General features: G+C 35.7%; 1 protein-coding gene across 1 annotated transcript; it reads right to left on the reverse strand.

The window, feature by feature from the left end:
• LOC113225402 (serine protease gd-like) lies at positions 1 to 27,056 on the reverse strand. Its single transcript, XM_026457706.1, has 9 exons — positions 26,700 to 27,056; positions 13,765 to 13,930; positions 12,481 to 12,723; positions 10,705 to 10,834; positions 9,110 to 9,324; positions 6,664 to 6,825; positions 5,844 to 5,959; positions 4,190 to 4,334; positions 1 to 330 (listed from the first exon to the last, which is right to left on the reverse strand). The coding sequence occupies exons 1-9, from the start codon at positions 26,892 to 26,894 to the stop codon at positions 131 to 133; spliced, it is 1,572 nt and encodes a 523-aa protein (XP_026313491.1). The 5' UTR covers positions 26,895 to 27,056; the 3' UTR covers positions 1 to 130.
• Positions 27,057 to 27,508: the final 452 nt, after the last annotated feature.

Raw genomic sequence — 27,508 nt, forward strand, 5'->3', positions numbered from 1 at the left:
GTATGCATTAGTTTCTAAAATGTCAAAATAAACTTTGTACGTATTTTTCTACATATTTATGTAAATTATATAAAATTAAATGTTACATTTAATAAAGAAATGGACACAACTACACAATAAATTATACAAATCAGTAAGACATGACAGTTCGTATCCAGCTTGTGTACTGTGCCGAGTCGGTGAATACAATGTAGTCTTTGAAATTGCATGTGTTTCCATTAACGTTTAAACCGGTCGAAACTATGCCGCGTAGTCGCCAACGGCCACCTTCTGAGAGGTACAATCCACCGCCGGAGTCTCCTGAACATGGTCCTGTGCCGCTTCTGTCACCTAGAACAAATTATTTTAAAATGTTACAGCAGAAATCGCATAAATAATATCTTTATTTATTTCGACAATACAAAACAAAGTAACATTAGAGTAGAGATAAATATTACTACATTCGTCCCCTTGTGGGCGCTTCAGGCCTAAAGTGGGGCAGCAAGAGACCCAGAAACAAAATGGGGGCGTTTTGTAGAGGCTTAGGGGGAGATTTTTAATTTCGTCTAGGAAGACTCTTAGGGTCGTATTCTAGAACTCTACTCAGTGCTCAAGTCATGACTTGAGTATGATTCAAAGCACTAGAAATCATACTCAAGTCCTTGCATTAGGGTCGTATTTCCAGTGTTTGAAATCATACTCAAGTCTGCTCAAATCCTGACTTGAGCATTGAGTAGAGTTCTGGAATATGACCCTTAGACACCGACTGAGCTCTCGACTCTCGACTACAACTTGTGAACCTCAACTAATATTAATTAAGAGTTTGCTCAAACTAACTCGGTTCGATATTTCTCTCCGTGTAGTTCATATATCTGTCCTGTTTTATTGAATAAATAAAATAAGAATCATGTCAACCGGTCGCTACGTTTCGAAATGAAAGTAGACTCAAACAAACAAATAAAAAGGCAACAGATACAGTTTCGCATTTTAATAGTTATTAGTATTCCTGGATTGGTAATTTTCGTAGATAATAGACCGCGGGCAATCATGTTTTAACAAGTTTTTGTTAAATAACCCGATTTGTGCATTCCTGTATCAATCGGCTGCTGGTTCAAAGAATACTTGTTCTTACTTGTTGAGTACGATTGAGCGTCGAATGAGATAAACGAGTTTATGCATGTTTGTCTTGTTCCTGTCGGTGCGTGCTGCTAATGTAATCTTATATAAACAACCTAATATTTATTTTATTTTCATTTGCGGTTTTGCGCGTAATACGTAAGTAGTACTTAAGTTCAACACTTACTTACGTATTTCTCAAAACAAAACAATGTCGGAAGTAAAAAAGAAGAGACGGCAATACTGTACGGAACATATTAAATTCGGATTCATTGAAAATCCCACAAACTCATCGTCGCCTTTGTGCCTTCTATGTCTAAAAACATTTTCGAATGAAGCAATGAAGCCTTCAAGACTGCAAGATCATTTGAATAAAATGCATCCAGATAAATAAGACAAGAATGTAGTTTATTTTCACGAACCAGAGACAAAGCATAATACTCAGCCAAGTGTAGCAAAACTCTTTTCGGCGGCTGCTAAGCAAGATGACGACGGACTTCGAGCTTCGTACAATATCTCTTTGTTAATTGCTCAAAAAGGCATCCCACACAACATCGGAGAAGAGTTAATTTTGCCAGCAATAATGGAAGTAATAACTACTGTGGTTCATAAACCGGCCGCAGATATTATCAAAAAATTCCTTTGAGTACCTAATAATTCTGTGCAAAGACGAATTGATGAAATGGCTGAAAACATTGAAGAATCATAGTGCAACCATCTGAGAACTAATCAATTCTCAATTCAGCTCGATGAGTCCACTTTACCAACTAATGAAGCATTGTTGCTGTCTTACGTGAGGTTTATTAAAGATAAGAAAATATGTGAAGAACTATTGTTTGCTAGAAATTTAGCGACCGACACAAAAGGGGTAATCATATTCAATACATTGGAAAAGTTTTGTGATGAGAAAGAGATTCCCTTGAAAAATATTATATCAGTTGCTACGGTTGGCGCTCCGGCTTTGACAGGGTGCCATAAAGGCTTCATATAGTACTTATAAAAATAAAATTCCAGATGTCCTTGCTGTACATTGCGTTATTCATACAACATTTGGTTGCTAGAAATTTAAGTGAACGACTATTTCAATCACTGCAATATGTCATCAAAGCAGTCAATAAAATCCGTAACAGCTTTTTGAATGATAGATTATTTCATCAGCTTTGTGTTACTAATGACGAAGATTTCAACCATTTGTTCTTTCATACTGAAGTTCGTTGGCTATCAAGAGGCAATTGTCTGACTCGATTTTACAACCTGTTTGACTCTGTGATAGAATTCTTGGAAACTAAAGATACAGAACTGAGCAACAAGCTCATTACATCTAAGAATGATATAGCTTACATGATAGACCTGTATAAATTGTTCAACGACATGAATCTCCAACTGCAAGGCGATGAACTAAATTTAATTAAAACAAAAAATGTCGTTGCTGCTTTCGCAGCCAAACTGCTTCTACACAAAAAGAATATGGGAAGACGTGAGATTCACAATTTTCCGAATTTATCAGTATCCTGCAGTAACGACGTCTTGTTTGTCTACTGCCAACATTTGGAAAACCTCCACATTGACTTCACCGAATGATACCAGGACATCTTGAACTTGGAAATACCAGACTGGGTGTGGGATCCGTTTTCAAATGTCAACACAGCAATATCATCTCAGCTGATGAAAAATGGCTACCAAGAATTTTGGCTACAAAAACTGATCCCGCAATTGTACCCTGGATTGTGGTCAATCGTTCAACGATTCTTGATAGCATTCCCATTGTCATATTTGTGTGAACGTGGTTTTAGTGCAACGCTGCTTACTAAAAAGAGGAATCGTTTGCATGTTACCGAACGTGGTGACTTGCGGGTGTTCTTGAGTAAATTTTTAACCTGATATCAACAAACTTATTAAATAGCATCAGATTCATCCTTCACATTAGTTTTTATATTAGAATCGATTATGTTTGTTTTATAAGATACTCTGTCTGAATACTAAAAAGTTGCGTTTCAATAATCATTCTCATTGGCAGATGTAGCCCGTAAGAGTTAACTTGAGACCTGAGCGCCGTTGTGTACTATCTACTGCGCTCAGGTCTCAAGTTAACTCTTGCGGGTTATAGTAAAAGTCTCGTTTAGAATGAATGTTTAATCTCCGCTAATACAGCTCACAATAATTAGTTTAATTTGAAGTTATAGTGGTTTTTAAGTAGGTGAATAAATGGGGGCGCTAAAAAATAATTTATTCTCAAATTGGGCAGTAGACAAAATAAGTTTGGAAACCCCTGGTTTAGAGTAATGTATTGTGGGAGACTGGAGCCCAAACTAAGCAGAGTATATATGAGTATTGGGGAAATATGTAATTTATATCTATGTAAATAACGATTAAAAGAATTTTGTGTGTGTGCTCGGTTTCGCTTAACCAAGGTAAAAGACTCGTTTACGTTTTTACAATAAAATTCGGGAACATATATGAAGAGTATAATTTCCTAAGTTTAATTGATTGAAAAGTCATATTATAAAATTGAAGACTACGTGTTAGATAAAGATGTATGGAAAGACGACATGGCTCTAGATTCCACACAAATTTGAAGTGTATTCCATAGCATTTAAGTTTATTTGAAAAGCGTAATCCCCAGAGTTCTTTGCTCGTTCTTCTAAGGGAAGTAAGCGAAGTGAACGAACAGTAGCTTGACTGCCGTCCTCTTCCTAAAATGCTAAGTAACAAAATATTTTTTTTGAGCTATCTTAAAAAACCATAACCCAGTCTTAGAATATAGAAATTGTTTTTGTTAAGTTCCGATAAGTCGAACACGTTAAGTAATTTTAACTGTTCTTGAAAGAGAATTAATTTTGTGCTCTATCTTTTGCTATTTAAAACGGTTATTTGATCATTTGTCACTTAGCCGGGACAAATCTGACGTTTTCAAGTGTAAATTTATTTTACCTATGGAATAAATTCTTTGACGTTGACTTTAGCTTTGTTCATTGTAGCGTTAGAAATTGGCTGAATGAACTTTTTTCCTAGTAGGTATACTACCAACAACGCTTATCTCAAAAGTTTATCTATGTGTTTGTCGTAAGTGTGTAGAACTCAAACATCAACATACCTGCACACAGCGTTGTCGAAGACGTCAGCGTATGAAATTCAGGTCTGCTTCCTCGACAGACCGTCGTGCTGACGATTGGAAGGCGGGCCATTTTGGGCTCGCCGTGACCGGCAGGGCCGTCCTCGGTTTCACCCCATCCGGTTACCTGTAGAAACAGAGATAATTTATTCTAAAAGAAATCACACAATTGAGGCTATCAGCACAAAAGTGACGTAACCCCGTGTAATTTAATATATACTTTTTTATGATGCCAAGTGACGCAAAGAACAAATAGTGCGCCTGGTGGTAAGTGACATGCCTGTCCATAGCAGTTGCAGTGCCACTCAGCGCTTTAAATCGCAAAGATCTGAGGGGCACTGCCATTGCGCCCGCCACCCTGAGACTTAAGTTGACAAGTCCCATGTGCCTGTAATTTCACCAACGCCCTTACCATTCAAAATCGGAACATAGTTATGCTGACATCACTGCTTGGCGGCAGAAATAGGTTAGGTGACACACACAAATAACACACAGCCATGAAGTGAGCGTGCTGTGCTGTTATGGAGTCGTCATCAACTCAGTTTGGTGTCGTGTTACTGCTAGTACTACGATGATTTTCAGTCGATTATAAGTTGAAGTGGAAGTATAAATGAAAAACATTTAAAAAAATGTTATGAATGTTTAATCATAGGTAATAAAACTATTATTTTTTTTTTATCTAAACCTTCAATAATTTCTATATCTATATATCTACATTTTGCCACCTTTTTGGTACTTTTAGATTTACCTTTTCATAAAGAATCCTGTCTTTACTTATAAAAAATCGCTCTAAATGCCGTTTCAAGGTTTTTCATCGAAAGAAAAAGTTAGGTGCACTACGTCAATTGTGAAGTTCGAATTCCTAAAATGTTTCCACGCTAGCGTGCAAAAAACATTTTTACGTGCAGATTCCTAGCAAGAAAGAAAGCCTTTCCGAGTTAGTGGGGTGAAAAAGTTATTATTTGTCTAAAGTTAAAACTGCACGGACGTATTAGCAATAATTACGACAGCGGCACTACCTAAGTACCTATAGGTGATTTATGTTTCTACAAGAAACACTTTCTTTCTTTCACTTTCGGCAAACAGTCTAAAATGTGATTTAAAATTTAATGAACAAAATGGGAGTCATTTTTGCTTGCTTACAGAAACTTAAATTAGTAACTGTAGAGCTCCGTGGTAAAGAGTTCGTCCAGGGAAGTACATTACCAATTTCTGCCGCCAAGCAGTAATGTGAACATTACTGTGTTCCGGTTTTGATGGGCAAAGTTGCTGGTGAAATTACAAACATTTGGGACTTGCCAATTTATGTCTCAGGATGACGAGTGCAGTGGCAGTATGGGTCGTATTCTAGAACTCTACTCAATGCTCAAGTCAGGATTTGAGTATGATTTAAAGCACTCGAAATCATACTCAAGTCCCTGCCATTAGGGTCGTATTTCCAGTGCTTGAAATCATACTGAAATCCTGACTTGAGCAATGATTAGAGTTCTGGAATACGACTCTATGTCTCAGATCTTTGTCATTTACAGTTCTGCGCCACGTGTCGCTTATCACCAGGTGCACAACTTGTTCGTCCTGTCCCGACACTTTATAAGACTTTAACCTAATCGATTAGAGGCAAATCTTAAATTCTCACCACTCCTGTCTTCCCGACAACGCGACTCAAGTCCGCGTTGCCGCTCCAAAGACATATTGGCCTTATGTTGTTGTTGTACTTGACTGTACGATCCAATTTAAGCAATAAGATGTCGTCTGAAATTAACACATTGATTATTTTTTTAATAAATTTGTACCTATAACATTAACCAGGACGTTAAGAATAGGACGACTCCGTGTTCCCGTAGATGTTGTATAAAAAGTGACAGTGCCTAAGATTACTGATTTACGGTTACAAATCTGCCATAGAGTCATTTAAGTCTTCAGATACAGGCGAGTAAAAAATCATAATGACAAATTACAACGAAAGAGCTAACAATAAATTCATCAACTTCCTGAACACTCGAATATCTCTCCGAAGGTTAAACTTTAGAACATAGTACTTACAACCAATATGCAAAAACAGAGGCCGTGGGCTCGAACCCGGACTTGCACCTCTGAGTTTCTCGAAATTTATTTGCGAAATTCAATTTGAAATTTACCATGAGCTCTTCGGTAAAGGATCGTGATGAAACCTGAACGTCGAAGAAGATTCACAACCCTCGGAAAACGTGTAAACTGTAAAGTCCTCAACCCACATTGGCCTACACCCTCGCCTGAGAGAAGACCCGTGCCCGGCAGCGGAACGTATAAATGGGTTGATGATGATCATGATGACCAAGACACTTTTGACTTGGAATTGTTCTTGTAGGACACAGAGTCGAATTTAAATCAAAAAGTGTCTAGCTTGACCCTGCTTGACGCATCGTTTGTATAATGCAATGTCAACAAACAACACTTACAAAATCTAATCTACTTACTAGCAAGACTTTTCGCATCATAAGACTCGTGAATGTAAGCATCAGTTACGCTCCTGGTCACAGTGATGTCATCACTCCAATCCTCGAGATTGTGTACCCCGACTTTAATCACGAGGTCTCTTTTGGATATTTTTGTGCTCCTAACGCGCATGCAGTGAGCCGCTGTAAGATGAGAAGACAAAATTAATGAAATATAGATTTATTGTTAAACATGCATACACACAGGGCTTTATTTCTTATCGTATCGATGGCATACACTATATTAACTTAACCACGCTGATCAGGCCACAAGTATTTAGCCGCCATGCTGAACTGTGCATGGCATATGTTTGCCATCCTGTTGAAAGGATTTGCCAATCGGCGTAAGGTACTCGCCGAATGTTGCCCAGGGTGAGCCAAACGTACTAAGAATACGATTCGTCCATCATTGCGGGAGCCTCCTTTAGTGCACCCCAAATGTACGTCAGGGCCATGCGACACTGACGGAAAATACTTTAAATATTGTAGATAAGACATTTTGTTTCATGGAGCCATTATTTTGTTTCAAAAAGTGAGCAATAGTGCATTCAGACTTTTAAAAACGAAACGAGACGATACGAGAGAAAACATGCCCGTAGATTACGCTTTTTAAAGCTTTGTTTCAGTAAATGTACTCGAGTAATCTATGGGTTAGAGCGGTTCCACAGGACGTTTTGTAGCAGCGATGCAAATGCGATGCAGTCGGTAATCGTCTACCTTTGCACACGTGCGCGCTTTTAAACAGCGATACAAACGCATTGCAAGCGCGCGAGTGCACCGCTACACTTGGGATTTAAAGGCGATTGCATCGATGCAATTGCGAGTTTGTATCTATGCAATCGCCTATATATACAATAACATCCTCAGCATGTTGCTGGTACTGCCACGGCACTGCAGTTAGTGACGAAAGAGACTCAGTCTTATAAAGTCTTATAAAAGACGTTTTATAAAGACTCGACTCCATTTTACAGGACTCGAGCCTGATTTTAGGTTCTGGACTGGATTTTAGGCTTTAGACTGGGCGTTCGAGTTTTTATTAATAAGACTCAGTCGGTATACTAAAAGACTCAAAAGACTCAAAAGACTTAAACGACTTGAAAGACTTAAACGACTCGAGTTGTTAGCAAAAGACTTATACCTATTTTATGTCTTATTAAACCCGAAGTTTATAAATAAAAATGACGTAAGTAGTATGTAGTAAGTAATCACGTTTATTTACTTACAATAAAAATCGTAAAATAAATATCTTGAGGCTATGAGGCGCCAGTCGTTTTAGTCGTTTTAGTCTTTTTAGTGACTTTAGTCCAATAAGTCTTTTAAGCTTCCTAGGGTTAAAAGACTTTGACTTTGACTAGACTAGTCGTGAGGCGTTGAAAATTAGTCGAGGTTTTTTTAAAGGCCTTAATCAAGACTGAGTCTCTTTCATCACTAACTGCATAGAAGCGCGAAATATTACTTATTATCTATGCGAGTATAGTAGTATCTCGCGCTTCTATGTCGCTCTCACTCAAATCGCGCCCTACCGTGCTTGCCCTACAAATGTGAAAAAATAACATACTGTATGAGCAAGATCCGACATTCATGATGTGGTGGTGGTGGCTTAGTAGGCATAGTGTGTGGCAAGGTTTTGCTAGAAGACGTCGGTTCGATCGAAGGGATTTTTTCTAAGTGTTCGTTCTTTGTATTAATAATTATAAACAAACTAGTGGAGTAATTTCACAAAAAATAATTGAATATCAATTCAATACAAATTTAATTACAGTTAATAGCGAATTCTCTAGCCAGCGCTGGTAGCTGTAAAGTTACCTAATTGGGTGATGAGATACTTTCATAGATTTCTCATAGATAGCGCTACGGCTAAAAAGTCGTTGAAAAACCAAATACAAAGATCCGACAACAAGCACATACAAAAATTCGTGAGGTTCGCTAGTTCGTTCCTTGGTTTAGTTGGCAGAGCGTCTGACACGGTTTGCCAGAAGACGTCGTTTCAAATCCGGCCGGATCGAACGAATTTTTTCTAAGTGTTCGATCTTTGTATTAATAAATATAACAAACTAGTGGAGTAATTTCACAAAAATAATTGAATATCAATTCAACGTACACACTGTATTTACTGTACATATGGACTATTTATAGACCAAATTTGCGAAACAGGTCCGGACTACAATTATGTGTTTGCAAAGGTTAAGGGCAGGGTGAAAACCAGCGGTAAGCAACTTCTGCCGCTTGGTGAATACTGAGACTGTCCCACACACGCAAATTTTTGTTTTTTTTTTGTATTTTTACATACTTAGTCTTACTTTATTATGTAGTTAATATAAGTGGGAATAAGTAGTTTAAATGGTAAATGATTTAAACCTAGTGCCAACAATTTAGCCTATTGTGCAAGTAGTGTGTAAAGGTTCTTACTCAAGCGAAGTATTCTCACCTGTGACAATATGTCGTTCAGATATCAAAGTTCCACCGCATATAAAACTGAGACTGAGTTCTCTTCTCCTGTAAATGGCGACCAACCACGGCCACTCTCCCCTATTATAGGCAGCTCCGTTGCTGATAAGTGGTTGTTGCTCGTTGCCACCGGATACAATGCCGCATTCGACTGATGAACCATGATCGGTTGCTGGTTCTGTTGATGGGAAGGTCCTGGAAAGAAAAATTATATATTGGTGTAATTTCTTTTATGATATCAAGTGACGGAATGAACAAATCATGCGCCTGATGATAAACGACACGCCTAGCTGTCTATAACAGTTGCAGTGCCACTCGGCGCTATAATCGCAAAGATCTGAACCCACTGTCACTGCACCGTCACTCTGAGACATAGACTTGACAAGTTCCATATGCTTGTAGTTTCACCAGCACAAGAAACCGAAACGAAGTAATGCTCACATTACTGCTTGGCAGCGGATATAAGTAAGGATGCAGTACAGTACCACCTTCAGTTTCCAACAAAAAAGAATCATCAAAATCAGTTCACAAACGATGGAGTTTTCGCGTAACATACATACAAAAAAACGAACAGTCGAACTAAGAACATCCTCCTTTTTTTAAGGCGGTTAATAAATCTCGTGAAGTCAAAATCGCGGATATGAAGGTGTGAAATAAAGTACAGTAGATACATAGCTTAGCAGGTACATAGTTAGCAGCAGGCATAGGCAGGCAGAAATAATTTAGGATGTAGTAGGTACTTCCCTGGATGAACTCTCACAAGGAGCTCTACTGCTATTAAAATTGAATTGTGTTTAAAAAAAAACAATGCCAGAGAAACAGAGACTTCTCACATCTGCAATTATTTTGTCTAAGTACCAAAGAGTCATAGGCTCCTAAGACTATTGAAAACATTGCTTCGATTAAATTCGTAAACCTCGTAACCTGCATTTATGTGTACTTTTGAGTAGTACAATTATTCATACAATTGTTTCTAGTGTAATATTTCTGTTTTCACCTCATTCATCTTACTAGCTCGGAAAGGCTTTACTGGAAAGAAAACTGATGTTTTATAGTTCAACTGTTTTTTTTCCTCGCTATAGTGAGGTAAAAAGTTATGTTTCACTCGGTAGCAAAGTTGATTTGCGTCTCGTGGCTTGAGCCCTATTTTTGAACCATTTGTTTCGCTCGTGATTCAATCTTAGTTTCCTTCGCTTGCTCATTTTTCAATACACACACTCGCGTCAAACAACAACTTTGCAGTCTTGCATACCAAATAACTATTTTTATAACAATTACCTATATACCTTTACTTTATAACTTAAAAATAGTTTACAAATTATATTTTAAGCTTTAATTGCCCGATATTGCGCTCGTAGAACAAAAAAAGAGATTTCGTCCAAAAACACAGTTACGAGGTTTTCAAATTTAGCCGACGGCGACGATTATCTCCACTTAGGTAAATAAAGTTAGTGCTTATTCTGTGTCACCATTGTGATAAGAGTTATAAATGAGATTCTTATAAGTATAGAGAATAAATTTTAGTATTCTTCCACCCATTAGTACAGAAGTGTATAAATCGAGACGACCACTTACAGAGACGGCCTCTGTGGAGACGTTGGCGGTTGTGTGGCAGGTCTTGGTGCTTGCGTGACTTCTGGGTTATATTGAATCACGGGCACATGCTGGGGCGGCTGAGTAGCATGCTGCTCGTTAGTGTAGTTTACTGTGTAAGATATCAACTTAATCCAATGTCTCTACCACGAGACTGCAGTCACTACCGACCGCTTAAATTACTTTACAGTTTTGTATCGCAAATTGTATAGCGCTCCTAGCGGTCACTAGAAGAAACATTTTGTATACAAACATTTTATGCGGTCGCTAGCGAAAACTGTCACCGTAATCTTGTGGTAGAGGCACAGGCTGCAGTTGAAGTCTGTGTTGTTTTAGGATGGTTTGTCACATCGTAATCAACTGTAACACGGTGGTAGCAAATATAATATAATCATTTATTTAAGAAAAGAAAGTACATATACAAGCTAATTTGATCTACAGCAATTCCAAAATTATTAGGATTGTACATACAATTTGTGAATTTCGATTGAAACCGTCATAACCTATTCTAAGTTGAGGATTTGTATTAATAGGATTATGATGGTTCTCCGTTATACAATACACTTACAAATACAATTTTTTTCTTTACGGAGTACCTACCATTAAAGCGTGTAAATCTATTTAAATATCTTGGGAACGTAATCACGGAAAACCGAAATGACAAGATAGAGGTAGAAAGGGAATGCAGGGCTTAGTCGAAGTGGGCCATGTAATAGGCTCGGGACAAAAGTTCTACGACTCTCTTCGCATTTTACACAATAATGAGTTCAGGGCTCGCCGACGTTAGTGTAGAGGATTTTTACTGATGCAAAGAAACTGGCATTGGCAGTATCATAATATGATTAATTGTCAATTCATATTATGAATTATCTTTGAAAAAGAAAACAAAAAAGTCTATTCATCTATTTGACAGCTTTCTATGGAGACGTCCATAGAACGCTGTCAAATAAATGATTGCGTTATATGAATTATAAGGAATTCATAATATGAATTGTCAATTAATCATATTATGATTCTGCCAATTCGGCCTTTTTAGCCCTGCTGTTGGACTCTGATCTGCCCGCGAGGTTCATCCAACTTCACGCAAGTGTGATGTAGTATTTGACCTGGTTTTATACTTTATTTTTATCTATAATATTTTACTAACAATAGAACAAGATCCACCTTTTGTGAGTGTGTTGATGACGAGGACGAACAAAATGGACTGTATATTGTCTGCAATATATTTTTTTAAATGGCAGCAACCCAATGCTACCAAACAGTATTAGTATAATAAATATACAGGATTATTCGTAAAATCTATTACCAACATCATAAAAAAATGTTTCTTCCATGACACCAATGCGATGAGAGGAGACCCGTGCCCAGCAGCCCAGCGTATGAATAGATTGATGATGATGATGAATAAATTTACCAAAAATAAACTTTGAAATTTTTGTTGTACTATCTGATACTTTTTATAATATATCTTTCCTAGTAAGTTCAAACGTGCCAGTGTCTTCACAGACGACACACATCCCCGATCTTTCATTTGGCATCAAACTTTTACTTACGCTTTTTGTTACCGCACAGAGCGAACTAGTGAAATATTTGAATTTTTGTTCGAAGGCAAAGTCTGATGAATATATTAAAATTCATCGTTTTTTTATGTGGGTAATATAGTCCTGCAAGGTTGTCAGTATTCTACAAATAACCAGTATAACATTATATAATATGTTTTAATTCTTTCTCTAAACGAAATATTCATTGTATACTCACTAGTATTCCAACCCTGCGGATTCCCATCCCCACCAAACGTATATATCTGCGTTTGTCCATTGTTTCCATCTAGGTTAAAGAACTCTGAAAGGTCAAAATTCAATTGCGGCTTCGACGTTTGCGGTTGTTCATATTTGTTGTTGAGACTGTTATCGACATGGAAATTTGATCCTTCTTGTCCTTTGTGGAATAGTGTATGTTGTAAACTTATCGTAGTCACATATTCAGTAGAAGTGGGAATATCTGAAAAAGATAATTTGTTTATTATATAGTTGTGATATTATGGATAAATAAAGGAAAAGAAAATGATAAAATAAAGTAGTTTTTATAAAAATGAAGTGATAAAGTTTAGAAATCACTTAATTTTTAATATGGTAGGACGATAACCTGTGACCGTCATTCAATAAAACAATTTATGAATAATCCCATAATTATATTATTCCATTTTATGGCCTTTTTAAAGTTATACTGAACAATATTTTAAAAACCCGACTAGACGAACGCTGGATAATAACATTCAAGACACTTCCTTGTAGGCTTATTATTCTTTTTATATTTCAAGATCATAATTGTTTTTCTGCTGGCGCTTTTAATACGTCGTATTTGAGTTTTATTTTTAGCCAACTTCAAAATAAGGAGGATGTTCTCAATTCGTCTGTATGATTTTTTCTCTTTTTTTATGTTACGCGATAACTGAATTACGCGTTTTTGTGAACCGATTTTGATGATTCTTTTTTTATTGGAAAGAGGGTACCTCAGTAGAGGTTCCATTTGAATTTGAAGACAATATTCCACCTCTAAGAGTCGCAAACTGAGGGATGAATCAATGATGAAAAACTTTTCCACGAACTTTTCAGGTCGATTTCTTTAGTACCGTGTACTGAGATTACATTCTCGAGTATTAACTATAATTTCATACATTAGTGCGAAAGGATAAAATCCAGCGCTTTTTCATTTATATTTTCTAAATATAAAATTGTTTTTAGAACATTTTCAATTATTAATTCTTGTGTGTACGGACTAATAGAATCCTTTTACAAGTCACGTATGAACCTTATAAAAAAGTATTATATTTGTAGTAATTTGAAGCGCCGCCCGGCCTGGTATGCTGATCACGCTGGTTCGAATCCAGCCGGTTCGAAGGAATTTTTCTACGTGTTCGATCTTTGTATTAATAATTATTATATTCACTGTAAAAGTTGAAAGCGAGTTATTGTAAAAAGTTTGTTCTTGATCTCAAATATCTACGTAATGAAAATGTTCTTTGATCATTGCATTATTTACCTCCAGGTCCAGTACAAATAACATTATCATTGACAATGAGAGCTGTCAATTTAGGCAGAGGCGATGTGGTAGGGAAATCCACCCGGTAATCGATTGGCATTCCATGGTTGAAGTCATCGAGAATGTAAGGATTGTCTCCTGTAGGTGCCAGGCGGCCGACGTATGTCTGAAAAGTTAGAAAGACATTTTTTTTATTTGCGTTTTCATTTTTTCTACGTCAGTGAAAAAAAATATATTTAACCGACTTCAAAAAAAGGAGGAGGTTCAATTCCACTGTTTTTATTGTATGTATGTTCCGCGAAAGTTTATGAACCGATTTTAATTCTTTTTTTGTTGGAAAGAGATATTCCACCTCTAATGTTGGCAAGGTAGGCGATGAACCCGATTTCGCGCACTTTCCGGTAATCGATTTCAATAAAACTTGGCAATTAGACGTAATTCCACGAATTTTTGAGGTCGGCTTTCTTAGTGCTCGGTACTGAGATTATTATCTCTCTCATTTGCATTAAGTATAATCTGGGCTTGAGGTCTACAAGGCATAAAGTTGCGCCGACGGCGGCTCGCAAGAGTGCGTTGACTGCTAAGTAAGGATCTACAGGTATACAACTGTAATGCGAAGGCTACAATGTGAATGAAGCTAAGCTAACTTAGCTTTGCTCACATGGCATATTTTCATACTTCGTTTCATACTGCGGACTAAGCCAACCGAGGTAACCAACCCAACGATCCAGCTAGTTATATAAAATATGTCGCCCTTCTGCCGCCCTTCACACCCGCACATGTCACTACTTTTTAAGTATTTTCTTAGCTTAGCTTTGCATGCAACTACAAAAAAATGAAAATCAATATAAGTTTTTTTCTCATAGGTAAGCATTAACACACTTGAAATCGTCACATTGGTTAAAATCTACCACTCATTAATCATTAAGGCAGATTCCCCTGAGAAGACTGAGGAAGAAACTGTAGGGGTTGCTCTTTGTAATTAATTTTTGTACACATTCAACATGTATAATATATATATATACATAAATATATACAGGGTGGAAATTTGTAATGCCACCTGGAGGGAAAGTACTCTAAATACTGGAGACAGAAATTTTTACTTAAAGGAAACATTCCTTTATTTTTTAAAAGAAATAAAACTGCATTCATTCGAGTGTAAACGAGTTGAAGGCTGAGGTTCAGAATACGATTTGTAATACAATTCATCACAACACGTTATTAAAAGTTACTCAAAATGAATTCGTTAAAAGATTAAATTTGTGTATCCAAGAAAATGGAGCTCATTTCGAGCAACTAATTAGTTAGATTACCATTTTTTTCGTTTTATTAAAATACGTTAAGATTTCATGGTTTTTTTTTCCATTTAATTAACCAATTTTGTGAGAGAGATTTTATTCTTATAATGAACCCTATCGATCGATGCAATAAAAGTGCAGGATGCATTTTTTTCAGATTAAAGCGGGTTCGATTCCCGCGTGTTGCTAAAAATTTTCGAAAATCTATGAATGCAGTTTTATTTCTTTTTTCAGTTTTATTTTGTTTTCAAACATCAGAGAACAAGATTACCTCCGTGAGCTAAATGGGTTATTACCACGGATTTTTGTCATCCAAGTACGCAGAAGTTGTATAATAACCATTAGCATAAAGTTTTTGTTTCACTTTACTACGTGAGCTAAGTTAGCTAGCCTCGTTCATGGTGTTGGCCTGCGCTTTAAACCCTTATTTGTAAATATAGGTGGGTTCAATTTACCTGAACAGTTATAAGACTAAAACTAAAATTTCAAAAATCCTGACACAAAACAGTCTACTTGAATAAGTTAGAGACCAACTTAACCGGTTAGTGCTTCACGCGTTTCATAAAGATCGAATGAAAGACAGGATGAATTTCGTCCAATAAGTTCAACTTTTTGAAAAGTTGTACCTAGTTGAAGTAATTGGAATGTTTGTGTCCGATTAGTTGAACTGATTAAACTTATAGTTGAACTCAGTGGAATAGAGGAGATTTTGGTTTGTATTTAAAAAAAAAAAATGATTTATTTATTCTTCTTTTTAGGATTGATGCAAATAACATTGGTAATTTACGCTTTAGTTTAGCCATTTTTATATCAAAGCCTTTTGTGTTTCTAATACTTAGTGAAGTCGTCATATGCCTAGTGGTAAGCGACACGCCTGTCCCTAACAGTTGCAGTGCCATTCAGAGTTTTAAATCACAAAGATGCGGTACTGCAACTGCGCCCGGCAGCCTGAAACATAATTTGACAAGTCCCATGTATCTGTAATTTCACCAGCACCCTTCAAAACCGGAACGCAGTAATGGTCACATTACTGTTTGGCGGCAGAAATAGGTAAGGTGGCAGCGGCTGGACGAACTCTTTTACAAGAAGCTCTATACCGCTACAATAATTATTATGCCTTGCTCCATAAGATCGGAGGTATCTGTCATTGGAAATGAGTTCATCGATTTTGAGGAACAATTTAGCCGATTCAAAAATAATAAACCATGGGTGCCAGGAGTCTATGTAGCCATGTAACTGCTTTTTTCCTTCAATATTTTACATTCATCGTATTTATACATGCTTAACCTGGCGGGAGTGTGGCCGGGTGTGACATACCCACCTCTTATTTCATGTATTTTTCTTATTAGTTATTCAACGTTTTGTTGCTTGGAGTAGCTGAAGTTAAAAAGACGAGAGGATAATACCAAAATCGCAGTGTCTCTGCAATCAGCACTCGAGATTATATACTTGTCCACAACGCTCGGGTACGTAATACCCATGTAATACCCTACCACTGCTGACGTTTACATTTCATGACAAAATTTTTGCATTATTTTTTATTGACAAAATTAAAGACGCCATCGGAAAAAACTGTAAAAAAAATATTATTATTTTTTGTTTGAAAACTAGTAATTTTTAATTTTCTTTAATAATAATATAGAAAGTGTTAAATTTCACAGATTTATTTATTTATAATAAATCATCGCATTGTAATTTACAATAAAACACATTTAATCCAATGCTAAGTATCTGTTAGTTATATAAAAGTTGCAGTCAAATTTTCTAATATTGTCTCGGGCCTGGGTGTTTGTCGTACCGTCGTTGTTTCTGATTTCCATAACACAAGTGCTTTAGTTACTTACTTTAGAATCAGAGCAACGTATGTGATGTTGTCTAATAATTATATGTATTACCATTGTTGTAATGTCATCGGATTTTCACAGTATAACAAATTTCCATAGTATAACAAATTTCAAGTTGACAGGACTATTGGAAGTAAAATAAATATTTATTTTATGATCGAGATCCCTACGCTAACTGGTAAAAAAGCTGATGATCTTTAAACAGCTGAGCAGAGATATTCATGAAATATAGTCTAAGAACCATCCCGATCAAGTTCAAATAAATAAAAACCACTTTGAGGTCAATCCATCCGTCCACAGACATACAGGCACATGGGACTTGTCAACTTATGTCTCAGGTAGTGCCACTTAGATCTTTGCGATTTAAAGCTCTGAGTGATATTGTAAATCAGGGGTTCCCAAACTTATTTTGTCTACTGCCCACTTTGAGAATAAATTATTTTTGAGCGCCCCCATTTATTCACCTACTTAAAAACCACTATAACTTCATATTAAATTAATTATTGTGAGCTGTATTAGCGGAGATGAAACATTTGTTCTAAACGAGACTTTTACTATAACCCGCAAGAGTTAACTTGAGACCTGAGCGCAGTAGATAGTACACAACGGCGCTCAGGTCTCAAGTTAACTCTTACGGGCTACATCTGCCAATGAGAATGATTATTGAAACGCAACTTTTTAGTATTCAGACAGAGTATCTTATAAAACAAACATAATCGATTCTAATATAAAAACTAATGTGAAGGATGAATCTGATGCCATTTAATAAGTTTGTTGATATCAGGTTAAAAATTTACTCAAAAACAGCCGCAAGTCACCACGTTCGGTAACATGCAAACGATTCCTCTTTTTAGTAAGCAGCGTTGTCACAGCACTATAACGACGTTCACACAAATATGACGATGGGAATGCTATCAAGAATCGTTGAACGATTGACCACAATCCAGGGTACAATTGCGGGATCGGTTTTTGTAGCCAAAATTCTTGGTAGTCATTTTTGAACTTGACTTTTATTTCCTCGTTCGTTGTCAATTCTATAAGTTCTACTTCCTGCTGAGATGATATTGCTGTTGACATTTGAAAACGGATCCAACACCCAGTCTGGTATTTCCAAGTTCAAAATATCTTGGTATCGTTCGGTGAAGTCAATGTGGAGGTTTTCCAAATGTTGGCAGTAGACAAACAAGTCGTCGTTACTGTAGGATACTGATAAATTCGGAAAATTGTGAATCTCACGTCTGCACACATTCTTTTTGTGTAGAAGCAGTTTGGCTGCGAAAGCAGCAACGCATTTTTTGTTTTAATTAAATTTAGTTCATCGCCTTGCAGTTGGAGATTCGTGTCGTTGAACAATTTATACAGGTCTATCTTGTAAGCTATATCATTCTTTGATGTAATGAGCTTGTTGCGCAATTCTGTATTTTTAGTTTCCAAGAATTCTATGACAGAGTAAAACGGGTTGTAAAATCGAGTCAGACAATTGCCTCTTGATAGCCAACGAACTTCAGTATGAAAGAACAAATGGTTGAAATCTTCGTCATTAGTAACACAAAGCTGATGAAATAATCTATCATTCAAAGAGCTGTTACGGATTTTATTGACTGCTTTGATGACAGTGATTGAAATAGTCGTTCACTTAAATTTCTAGCAACTAAATGTTTTCTATGAATAACGCAATGTACAGCAAGGACATCTGGAATTTTATTTTTTAAGTACGCTATGGAGCCTTTATGGCACCCTGTCATAGCCGGAGCGCCATCCGTAGCAACTGATATAATATTTGTCAAGGGAATCTCTTTCACATCACAAAACTTTTCCAATGTGTTGAATATGGTTTCGCCTTTTGTATCGGTCTCTAAATTTCTAGCAAACAATAGTTCTTCACATATTTTCTCATCTTTAATAAACCTCACGTAAGACAGCAACAATGCTTCATTAGTTGGTAAAGTGGACTCATCGAGCTGAATTGAGAATTGATTAGTCCTCAGATGGTTGCACAATGATTCTTCAATTCAGCCATTTCATCAATTCGTCTTTGCACAGAATTATTAGGTACTCAAAGGAATTTTTTATGATAATATCTGCGGCCGGTTTATGAACCACAGTAGTCATTACTTCCATTTTTGCTGGCAAAATTAACTCTTCTCCGATGTTGTGTGGTTTGCCTTTTTGAGCAATTAACAAGGAGATATTGTACGAAGCTCGAAGTATGTCGTCATCTTGCTTAGCAGCCACCGAAAAGAGTATTGCTACCCTTGGCTGAGTATTATGCTTCTTCTCTGGTTCGTGAAAATAATAATAATAATAATAATAACGCACACACTCAACATAGCCCCGCACTAGGGAAACCCTGTGTCGCGGGTGCTATGGACACACATAGACAACCACAAATTACACCCAAACTCACGAGAGAAATAAATGTAGGCCATACAAATATTTCTCCCGGCCCGGGAATCGAACCTGGGACCTCTGCGTGGCAGTCCGGCATGGTAACCGTTCGGCCACAGAGGCAGTTAGCAATAAGCTACATTCTTGTCTTATTTATCTGGATGCATTTTATTCAAATGATCTTGCAGTCTTGAAGGCTTCATTGCTTCATTCGAAAATGTTTTTAGACATAGAAGGCACAAAGGCGACGATGGGTTTGTGGGATTTTCAATGAATACGAATTTAATATATTCCGCACAGTATTGCTGTCTCTTCTTTTTTACTTCCGTCATTGTATTGTTTTGAGAAATACGTAAGCAAGTGTTGAACTTAGGTACTGCTTATCTATTACGCGCGAAACCGCAAATGAAAATAAAATAAATATTACGTTGTTTATATAGGACTGCATAAGCAGCGCGCACCGCCAGGAACAAGACAAACATGCATAAACTCGTTTATCTCATTCGACGCTCAATCGTACTCAACAAGTAAGAACAAGTATTCTATGAACCAGCCTATTGATACAGGAATGCACAAATCGGGTTATTTAACAAAAACTTGTTCAAATATGATTGCCCGCGGTCTATTATCTACGAAAATTACCAATCTAGGAATACTAATAACTATTAAAATTTTATTTGTTTATTTGAGTCTACTTTCATTTTGAAACGGAGCGACCGGTTGACATGATTCTTATTTTATTTATTCAATAAAACAGGACAGATATATGAACTACACGGAGAGAAATATGGAACCGAGTTAGTTTGAGCAATCTCTTAAGTAATATTAGTTGATGTTCACAAGTTGTAGTCGAGGGTCGAGAACTCAGTCGGTGTCTAAGAGTCTTCCTAGATGAAATTACATATCTCCCCCTAAGCCTCTACACAACGCCCTACTTTTTTTTCTTGGTCTCTTACCGCCCCCCTTTAGGTCTACAGCGCCCACAAGAGGGCGTTATCGCCCACTTTGGGAAGGCTGCTGTAAATGATATGGACAGGCATGTTGCTTATCATCAGGCGCACGAATTGTTCGTCCCGTCACTTAATATTATAAAAAAAAATACAGACAGACACAACGATACATAGGCAAAAGCTTCAAACTCATAACCACCTTCTTTATGCATGAGTGGTTAAAAAGAAATTACAGACAATCTGCGGAATTCGGACATCCATCAGTGACAAGAACGAGTGCCACAATTAAAATCCTATATGAATTTGGCAAGAGAAATTGAAGGTGACAACTTGAATAATACGTCTGCTTCTTACAATTTTACAAGAGCATTCGATTTAGTCTCACATAACTTTATCTAGTCTAAATTAAGAAATATTGGTGCCGCTCTTGAACTTGTATAATATGTGCTCTCTCATCGTGATCGCTATATTAGTCAAAGAAATGTTGTTAAATAGGTGAATGTATGTCTAGCGAATAGAAGCTGAAAATGGTGTAAGGCTCCTGCCGTATGATTATGCCTTCGGATTAAGTTCTTCTGGTCTTTTCAACATATATGTGAATCTGCTGAACGGCGAATTCAGCAGTACGAAAGTTGGTTGCCAGTTTAGCTCTATTCGTTTACCGGCTTAATTCTGCTTTCCTAAGAAAGCTGTGCCGTCACTTATCGGCCGTTGTATAACGCCACGTTTCATAGAGAGCGGTTTGTGTCACTGTAAGGTGAAATAGCGGTGCTGACAACTTTTTATTGATGTCATGTAACGCTATACAGCTAAATGACCGCTATCCAAGGAAACCAGAATGTGCAAGACTTCTGCAGAAAGAGCATGAACTAAAGTACAGTGAAAAAAAAGCAAGCTTCTACAGATATAAACATCCTAATAATATGCCACTGCTTCTTTTAAATAGAGTTCCCCTGAATCACATCTCTCGGTTTAAGTACCTACGACAGATTATTAATGAAGATCTAATAGGTGACGATGATGTTGACAGGAAGTGCAGGACATCGTCGACGCGCGGGACCAACTTCGCTCAGCTTAGGCTACTACAGCGTAACAATATTTTTTCTATTCTGTTGAAGCTTTTCTTCGCTTTTCCAGCGCTTCTGGTATCTTTGCAGACGCTTTCGTGAATAATTTTTGACCAATTATTCAAAAAATTTTAAAAAAACGAGAGTACCAATATTCTGAGGGTGATAGCAGAATGAACGGACCGTTTTCCGTAAGTTCACTACGTTACACGTTGACAATAAACAGAAAGTATAATTTGTACAATCTTCGTTTCATTTAACTTAGTTCATAACATTATTTTTACATTAAAATATGAGGTAATTAGTATCACAGTAAATTTAAAGAAATTTTATAAATTAGTTAATTAACAGCCTCTCTTAGATTAAAAAAAAAATTTTAAGAGAGAGTTTGCGAGGGTCCCACCACGATAGGTAAAACCCAAACTGTACATAACTTTCTCATTCATTAAGAAATCATACTCTCGAATTCGAAAAAGTGAAGGGAAAAAGTGCACGTGGCAAGCTGTTTATTAGATACCAGTACTCTCAAAAACTTTTTAAAAAGTCATATGCAATACCCTAACATTATTTTGTAAATAAGAAAAGAAGAGGAAGATCAATGGATGTTGCGATTTATAAGTTTTTATGTAGAGCATATTCAGGAATGGATAAAAAGGAAGCTTTTGATTTTGGTGATAATAAATGCTTGTAGATATCTGGAGATTTACGGTGTTCGAAGTAGCTCTCTGTTTGTATTGAAATCTTATGTTTGGGTCAGAATTCAATTAACAAAGTCTGCAATGCAAAAAAATGCAAAAAAAAACAAATATCAAATTCGCTTATTCACTGTGTACGTCAAGGGAGTATCTTCGGGCCTAATTATATATATTAATATTATGTAGTAATGACACTATAAAATCCACACCTGGCATATCGCTGAAAATTCAATACCTATTATTGCACGTCACCACGTTTAGACTTTATATCGAAATTTAAATCAATGTGCTGTCACCTAGCGGTCAATAGCTGAATGACGACGATTCCGATATGTTTACTTAGTTTTTCAAAAAAGAAGGGACCGTATTGCACCGGTATAAGATTTACTTTTGTTTCTATTAACAAAAACATTATTACGATTAAAGTTAAATAAAATAAGACGTAACGATGTATGAAATACCACCATAGATAATATTACAAGTGCCACTATCATTTTTGCACTCCAAAGTAGCAAAACAAGATATTTTTATACGATTTGCGAGGTTTGTTAATTGACACGACTTAGTACAATGCGAAAATGGCGGATTGAGCTTCAGTATGTGGAACTTTGCGTACTGATGCCACACGTGCCATGCAAACTAAGCATTTCCTAAAGAACTAACTATATTCCTTTTCAAACAATAAGTCATTGCATTTAGTATAATAATAATATAACAAATCTATCGTCTTTCTGGCTGTGTTCAAATATAAGTAAGACGTAGTACAGTAAAATAACAGTGATTGACGACTTGATAAGTATGTATGTAGAATGAGGTAGTGTTTATTTAAAGTATCTTCTTATCCTTCATCTTTTGTGCGAACTAGCCATTTTTTGTTTTTTTTTTTTGTTTTTTTTTTCAACATCCTGCTTAGTTTTTGTAAAATATCTTACCTTTTCAATCATATCCACAAATTAAGCTTTTAAAATTTCAATAAGTTTAAGTCTACTGTAAGCCAAATGTGTCGTCATCATGATCAACCATGTGGTATTCCTGGGCACGAGTCTACTATAAAACCATAGGTTATTAAGATGACCTAACGCCTGTTGGGGACTCCACACTACTTCGTACCTGCTGCGGCGCTTAAGTTTCATCAGGATGTTTCTTTTTCAAATTACTGCTTTTACAGATGGTGGTATGGGATATATTTCAATGCATTAATTTAATTTAGCAGATCTAGAAGACTTTTGTTCACATTTAAAAAATGAGTGTAATTTGATTACAACTCTTGATCGAATTTCGTACAAAAGATATCAACGACGCCATTACCGGTTCTCAGACTTTATAGTTTAATAATATTATTGTCGGAATGTCAATGTTTTTTGTAAACAGCTTATAAGGTCTGTTTAGCTAACACACAGGCTAACCTTAAAATATTGTAAATTTTTCACATTTAAATACATCACGCTATCCGGTTCCAAGTATTTGGAATCTTATGAAGACAAGGATATATAGTGTGTTTTTAAATAGAATAATTTTGAGAAAACAAGATCATAGAAGACAAGAAAATTGTCGTAAGAAACATGACGTCTTTTTATGAAAACAATTTTAGGATAGTCAATTATGTGGTCAGGCGTTTATTGTCAAGAAAAAAAATATAAAATGTTTTTCATATCAATGACCTCCATCTCGCAAGATGGATGTCATATTGAATACACATTATATTCAGCAGTATGCCGTTCGCGCGCTTTTCAGAATACCTCTAGTGGCTTTAGAAAGTGGTGAAAGTTGCTGCGATGACAATTAACGGTGTCTTTTAATTGTGCCAAGTTTGAAAGTTGGTTCTAAATTAAAAATTTTATGTTTTTAAATTAGTTCAAAGAGTTCGTAAACCTGTGCAAAACTTTTAAATGCCATAAAAACGTTCCACATTTCAAGTCCATAACGACATGGTTTAATTTATGAAGCACCTTTTAAAAATTTGTGCACGAATAACATCGACTATGATTACATTCCATAGCATTCCCCTATTAAAAGAAGTCATACCGTGGTAAGAAACCTGATACTAGTGATAATCATCCCCCTATTGTTTAAAAAAAACGTTTTACATATTTGACCAACTTCTGCCGTCTCGATTTTTTCTTCCTGTACAATGAATTCATTCTTAAAATTTAAATAATACAGAGTACTAAAAAACCTACCTCAAAAGTGTGCAAACCCGGATCCTAGTTCACCACTATACGGAACTTGACACAGGAGATAATAAAAATCGGTACTCACTACTCAAAGTATATTGAGAGAAAAACGCCTTGAATTAGAGAAGCTCCTTATAATAAGATTTAGGCGCTATTTACAAAAATTAATCGTCATGCGTGAACAGCCACTCTTAAGGTGGATGATTTTCTTCAAATATAAATGGGACCACTACCCTACCTAGGTACCCTCTTTCCAACAAAAAAGAATCATGAAAATCAGTGCACAAATACCGGAGTTATCGCGTAACATACATACAAAAAAAACATACAGTCGAATTGAGAACCTCCCCCTTTTTTTGAAGTCGTTTAAAAAATTAGTCAACATTATTTATTTTTATGCACAACTCACGCTTGACTCACGCATGTCAAAATTATTTTCACAAAAACAGCCAATGATTGTTACGACATTTTCCTTATACCTCCTATGGTGTAGAAATTCTTTATATCCCAGTTAAAAAATAAACAAAGACACTGTTAGTAACAATTCGATTCAATGAAATATATTTTTTTGTGAATTTATTTACTGGTTTGTTTTTCTAAATTTGTTAGTTATCTTAACTACAAACTTAAAAATGAATTGTTTGTTTCGCCTACATATTTTTTATTTGTTACGTGGTTATTTAGAACAATTATTTAAAAAAATGTATTGGGGCATACAAAATGAACAGGGTCAAGAGCATGTCAAGCTTGACACTTAAGACTTAAATCCAACTCTATGCCGCTTACTATAAGAACGGTCCAAAGTATGAAATTTTAAGCTTGACGTGCTCTTGACTAAATATAAAAAATGTTATTAGCACACAGATCAGCTATAGTAATTATAACTTATGACATGTTATTTTAAAAACTCGTCTTAAAATCAAAATTATGAATAGAACATTCTACGTCGAAATTTGTTTTTTTTTTTTAAATACGTGTACCTAAACCTTTTTTATCGAATATATTATTCGTAATCAGGCAAATCAATTTAAAACACAAGTATAAGAGACACGCAAATTATAATTATGTTTGTCGTTAAAAGACACATACGATGATATCATCGACAGGTTTTGAAACCATTTTGGAAAAGGCACGAAACTCGAGTTGTTTGTCTACATGCGAAAATAAAATAGAATGCAACAAGGTAGTACGATTCCTTTATTACTCTAGTCTTTGGTAGTACTGACTCTGCAGCATTAATATTCCATTAAAACCCTCACATTTATTTACGAGGATGGTTTAATAAATACGTCACTTTTTAGGTTATTAATACAAAGATCGAACACATTTTTTTTTCGGCCCGATGGGACTTGAATCCACGACATACTATACCGTAGTATTGCTTACCAACTGATTTCTATGTGTTATTATATATTAAAAATTAGTTATAATTAAGTCACAAAAAAAACAATAATACGTGAGACAAAAACATTTTTCGGAATTTATTTTTATTCCTTAAGTTACAACTCTTGGCACAACTAATTAATTGCGTCACTTTTAGCGAGAAAATTAGAAATTAAAAAGTTAGGTGAGGTCAAATATATTTCTTGAAATTGGTGAATACGGAATTTCGAATATTTCGTTTCTCATCTGCGATCACAACTTGTCAAATTATTATACTAACTATTGCCACTTTTCTATATTATACTGTTAATAAAATAGTGTATTAACCTTTGACCTTTTGTTGGTAGGTCAATGGTATTAACTCAAAAAGAGGACTTTTTCTCGATGAAAAACGAATTACTCCATTCCTGCAAAAAATCATTAAAATTTATATGTTATAGTTTATTTTATACACTTAAACAATTTCTTAAATATATTTAACAATAAAATGGAAAAAATAATTTCATGTTTTTGAATAAGGATTATTTTGGCCAGAACTAGCTCACATAAAGTGTGTCTCATTTTGAGTTAAGTAGATATCTTTTGCTTGTTTCTTACAATATTCTAACGACGGTTTTTTTGACGTGAACAGAATCAAATTTTACGTTCAGTAATGATATAATATTATATTTCACATATTTTGAGTTACGTTAAGTCGAGTTAGAAGTTAGAAGAGTTAGAGACTATTGTAATAGTTTTGACTATTGTAACTTTGGCTTTTTTATCTGTTTTTTTACAGATTTGTGTCAATTGAGGGAGGGAGTGTGAGCCGAAACGGAGGCTTATTTCTCAGGTCGACAAAAAATATTTTTTGATAGGTTGAAGTTGATATATCACTGGTCAAGGTGTACAGAGTTAAAAAGCGATAACGCAGAAAAATAATGCATAATTTAAAAAAGTGTTTTTTTTTTCTTTTCAAAGTCACGGACTTATCAAACCCGCCTCGTATAATCTCTGATTTATATACATATTTGGACAAACAATTCTAAGTAATAAAGAACTTATCAAACAATAGAACTAGGGGAAGTAAAGATTTTCATTGTCCAGAATTCTTTCTCTGACATACTGATATTAGTCTATCATGTAGATGTACTTACATTCGACAATCTGGTAGCAATAGTGAAATTAGCTCTAATTAGAACATTTGACACTATTCCACTATTCCTCAGGTGAATCTTTCCGTGCAGACCACTGTTATCTCTTTTATATTCAAAAATGCTTGGGCATGGCGACGTCAAATGGTGCGCTTTTATTAAAATAGGTAAAACAAGGAAAATAAATGCACCGTACATGTCTTTTAATCTGTACTTTCTTTTACTTTAATACTATAAATGGCACTTATTGTCTATGGCACAAAACACTGCACTATATTGCAATTTTTCAACAAGTTTTGCGAAGTTTATTTCGTTGTACTTTAACGCGTGTACATGACGGCTTATGCAAACAAACTGGACGAGCAAAGTGACCATTAGCATATTTGGTTCGCTCTGTATAATTAATCACTCTGCATTTGTTGGAAAAACCTGTACGATTATAATAATTTATCCATTAACATAGAGGAGGTAAATCTGCTAATAATATTAATTGTACAATTTTAACTGACTATTCTTTTCTTGGTCGAAGAAAAAAAAAGTGAATTATTGACTTCATTACATATTTCACTGTAATTGAATGCTGATCTTATACCATTACAAACAAAAACTTTATAAAAGGTTATTATACAACTTTTGCGTACTTGCGTGACAAAAATCCGTGGTAATAACCCGTTTACCTCACGGAGGTAGTCTCGATCTCTGATGTTTCAAAACAAAAAAAATATATTGTAAATGTTGAATGTGTACGAATGTTATTTACAAAGAGCAACCCCTAGAGTTTCTTGCTCATTCTTCTCAGGGGAATCTGCCTT

Source organism: Hyposmocoma kahamanoa, unplaced genomic scaffold (assembly GCF_003589595.1).
Source record: "Hyposmocoma kahamanoa isolate Upper Pololo Valley unplaced genomic scaffold, ASM358959v1 160, whole genome shotgun sequence".
NCBI lineage: Eukaryota > Metazoa > Arthropoda > Insecta > Lepidoptera > Cosmopterigidae > Hyposmocoma > Hyposmocoma kahamanoa.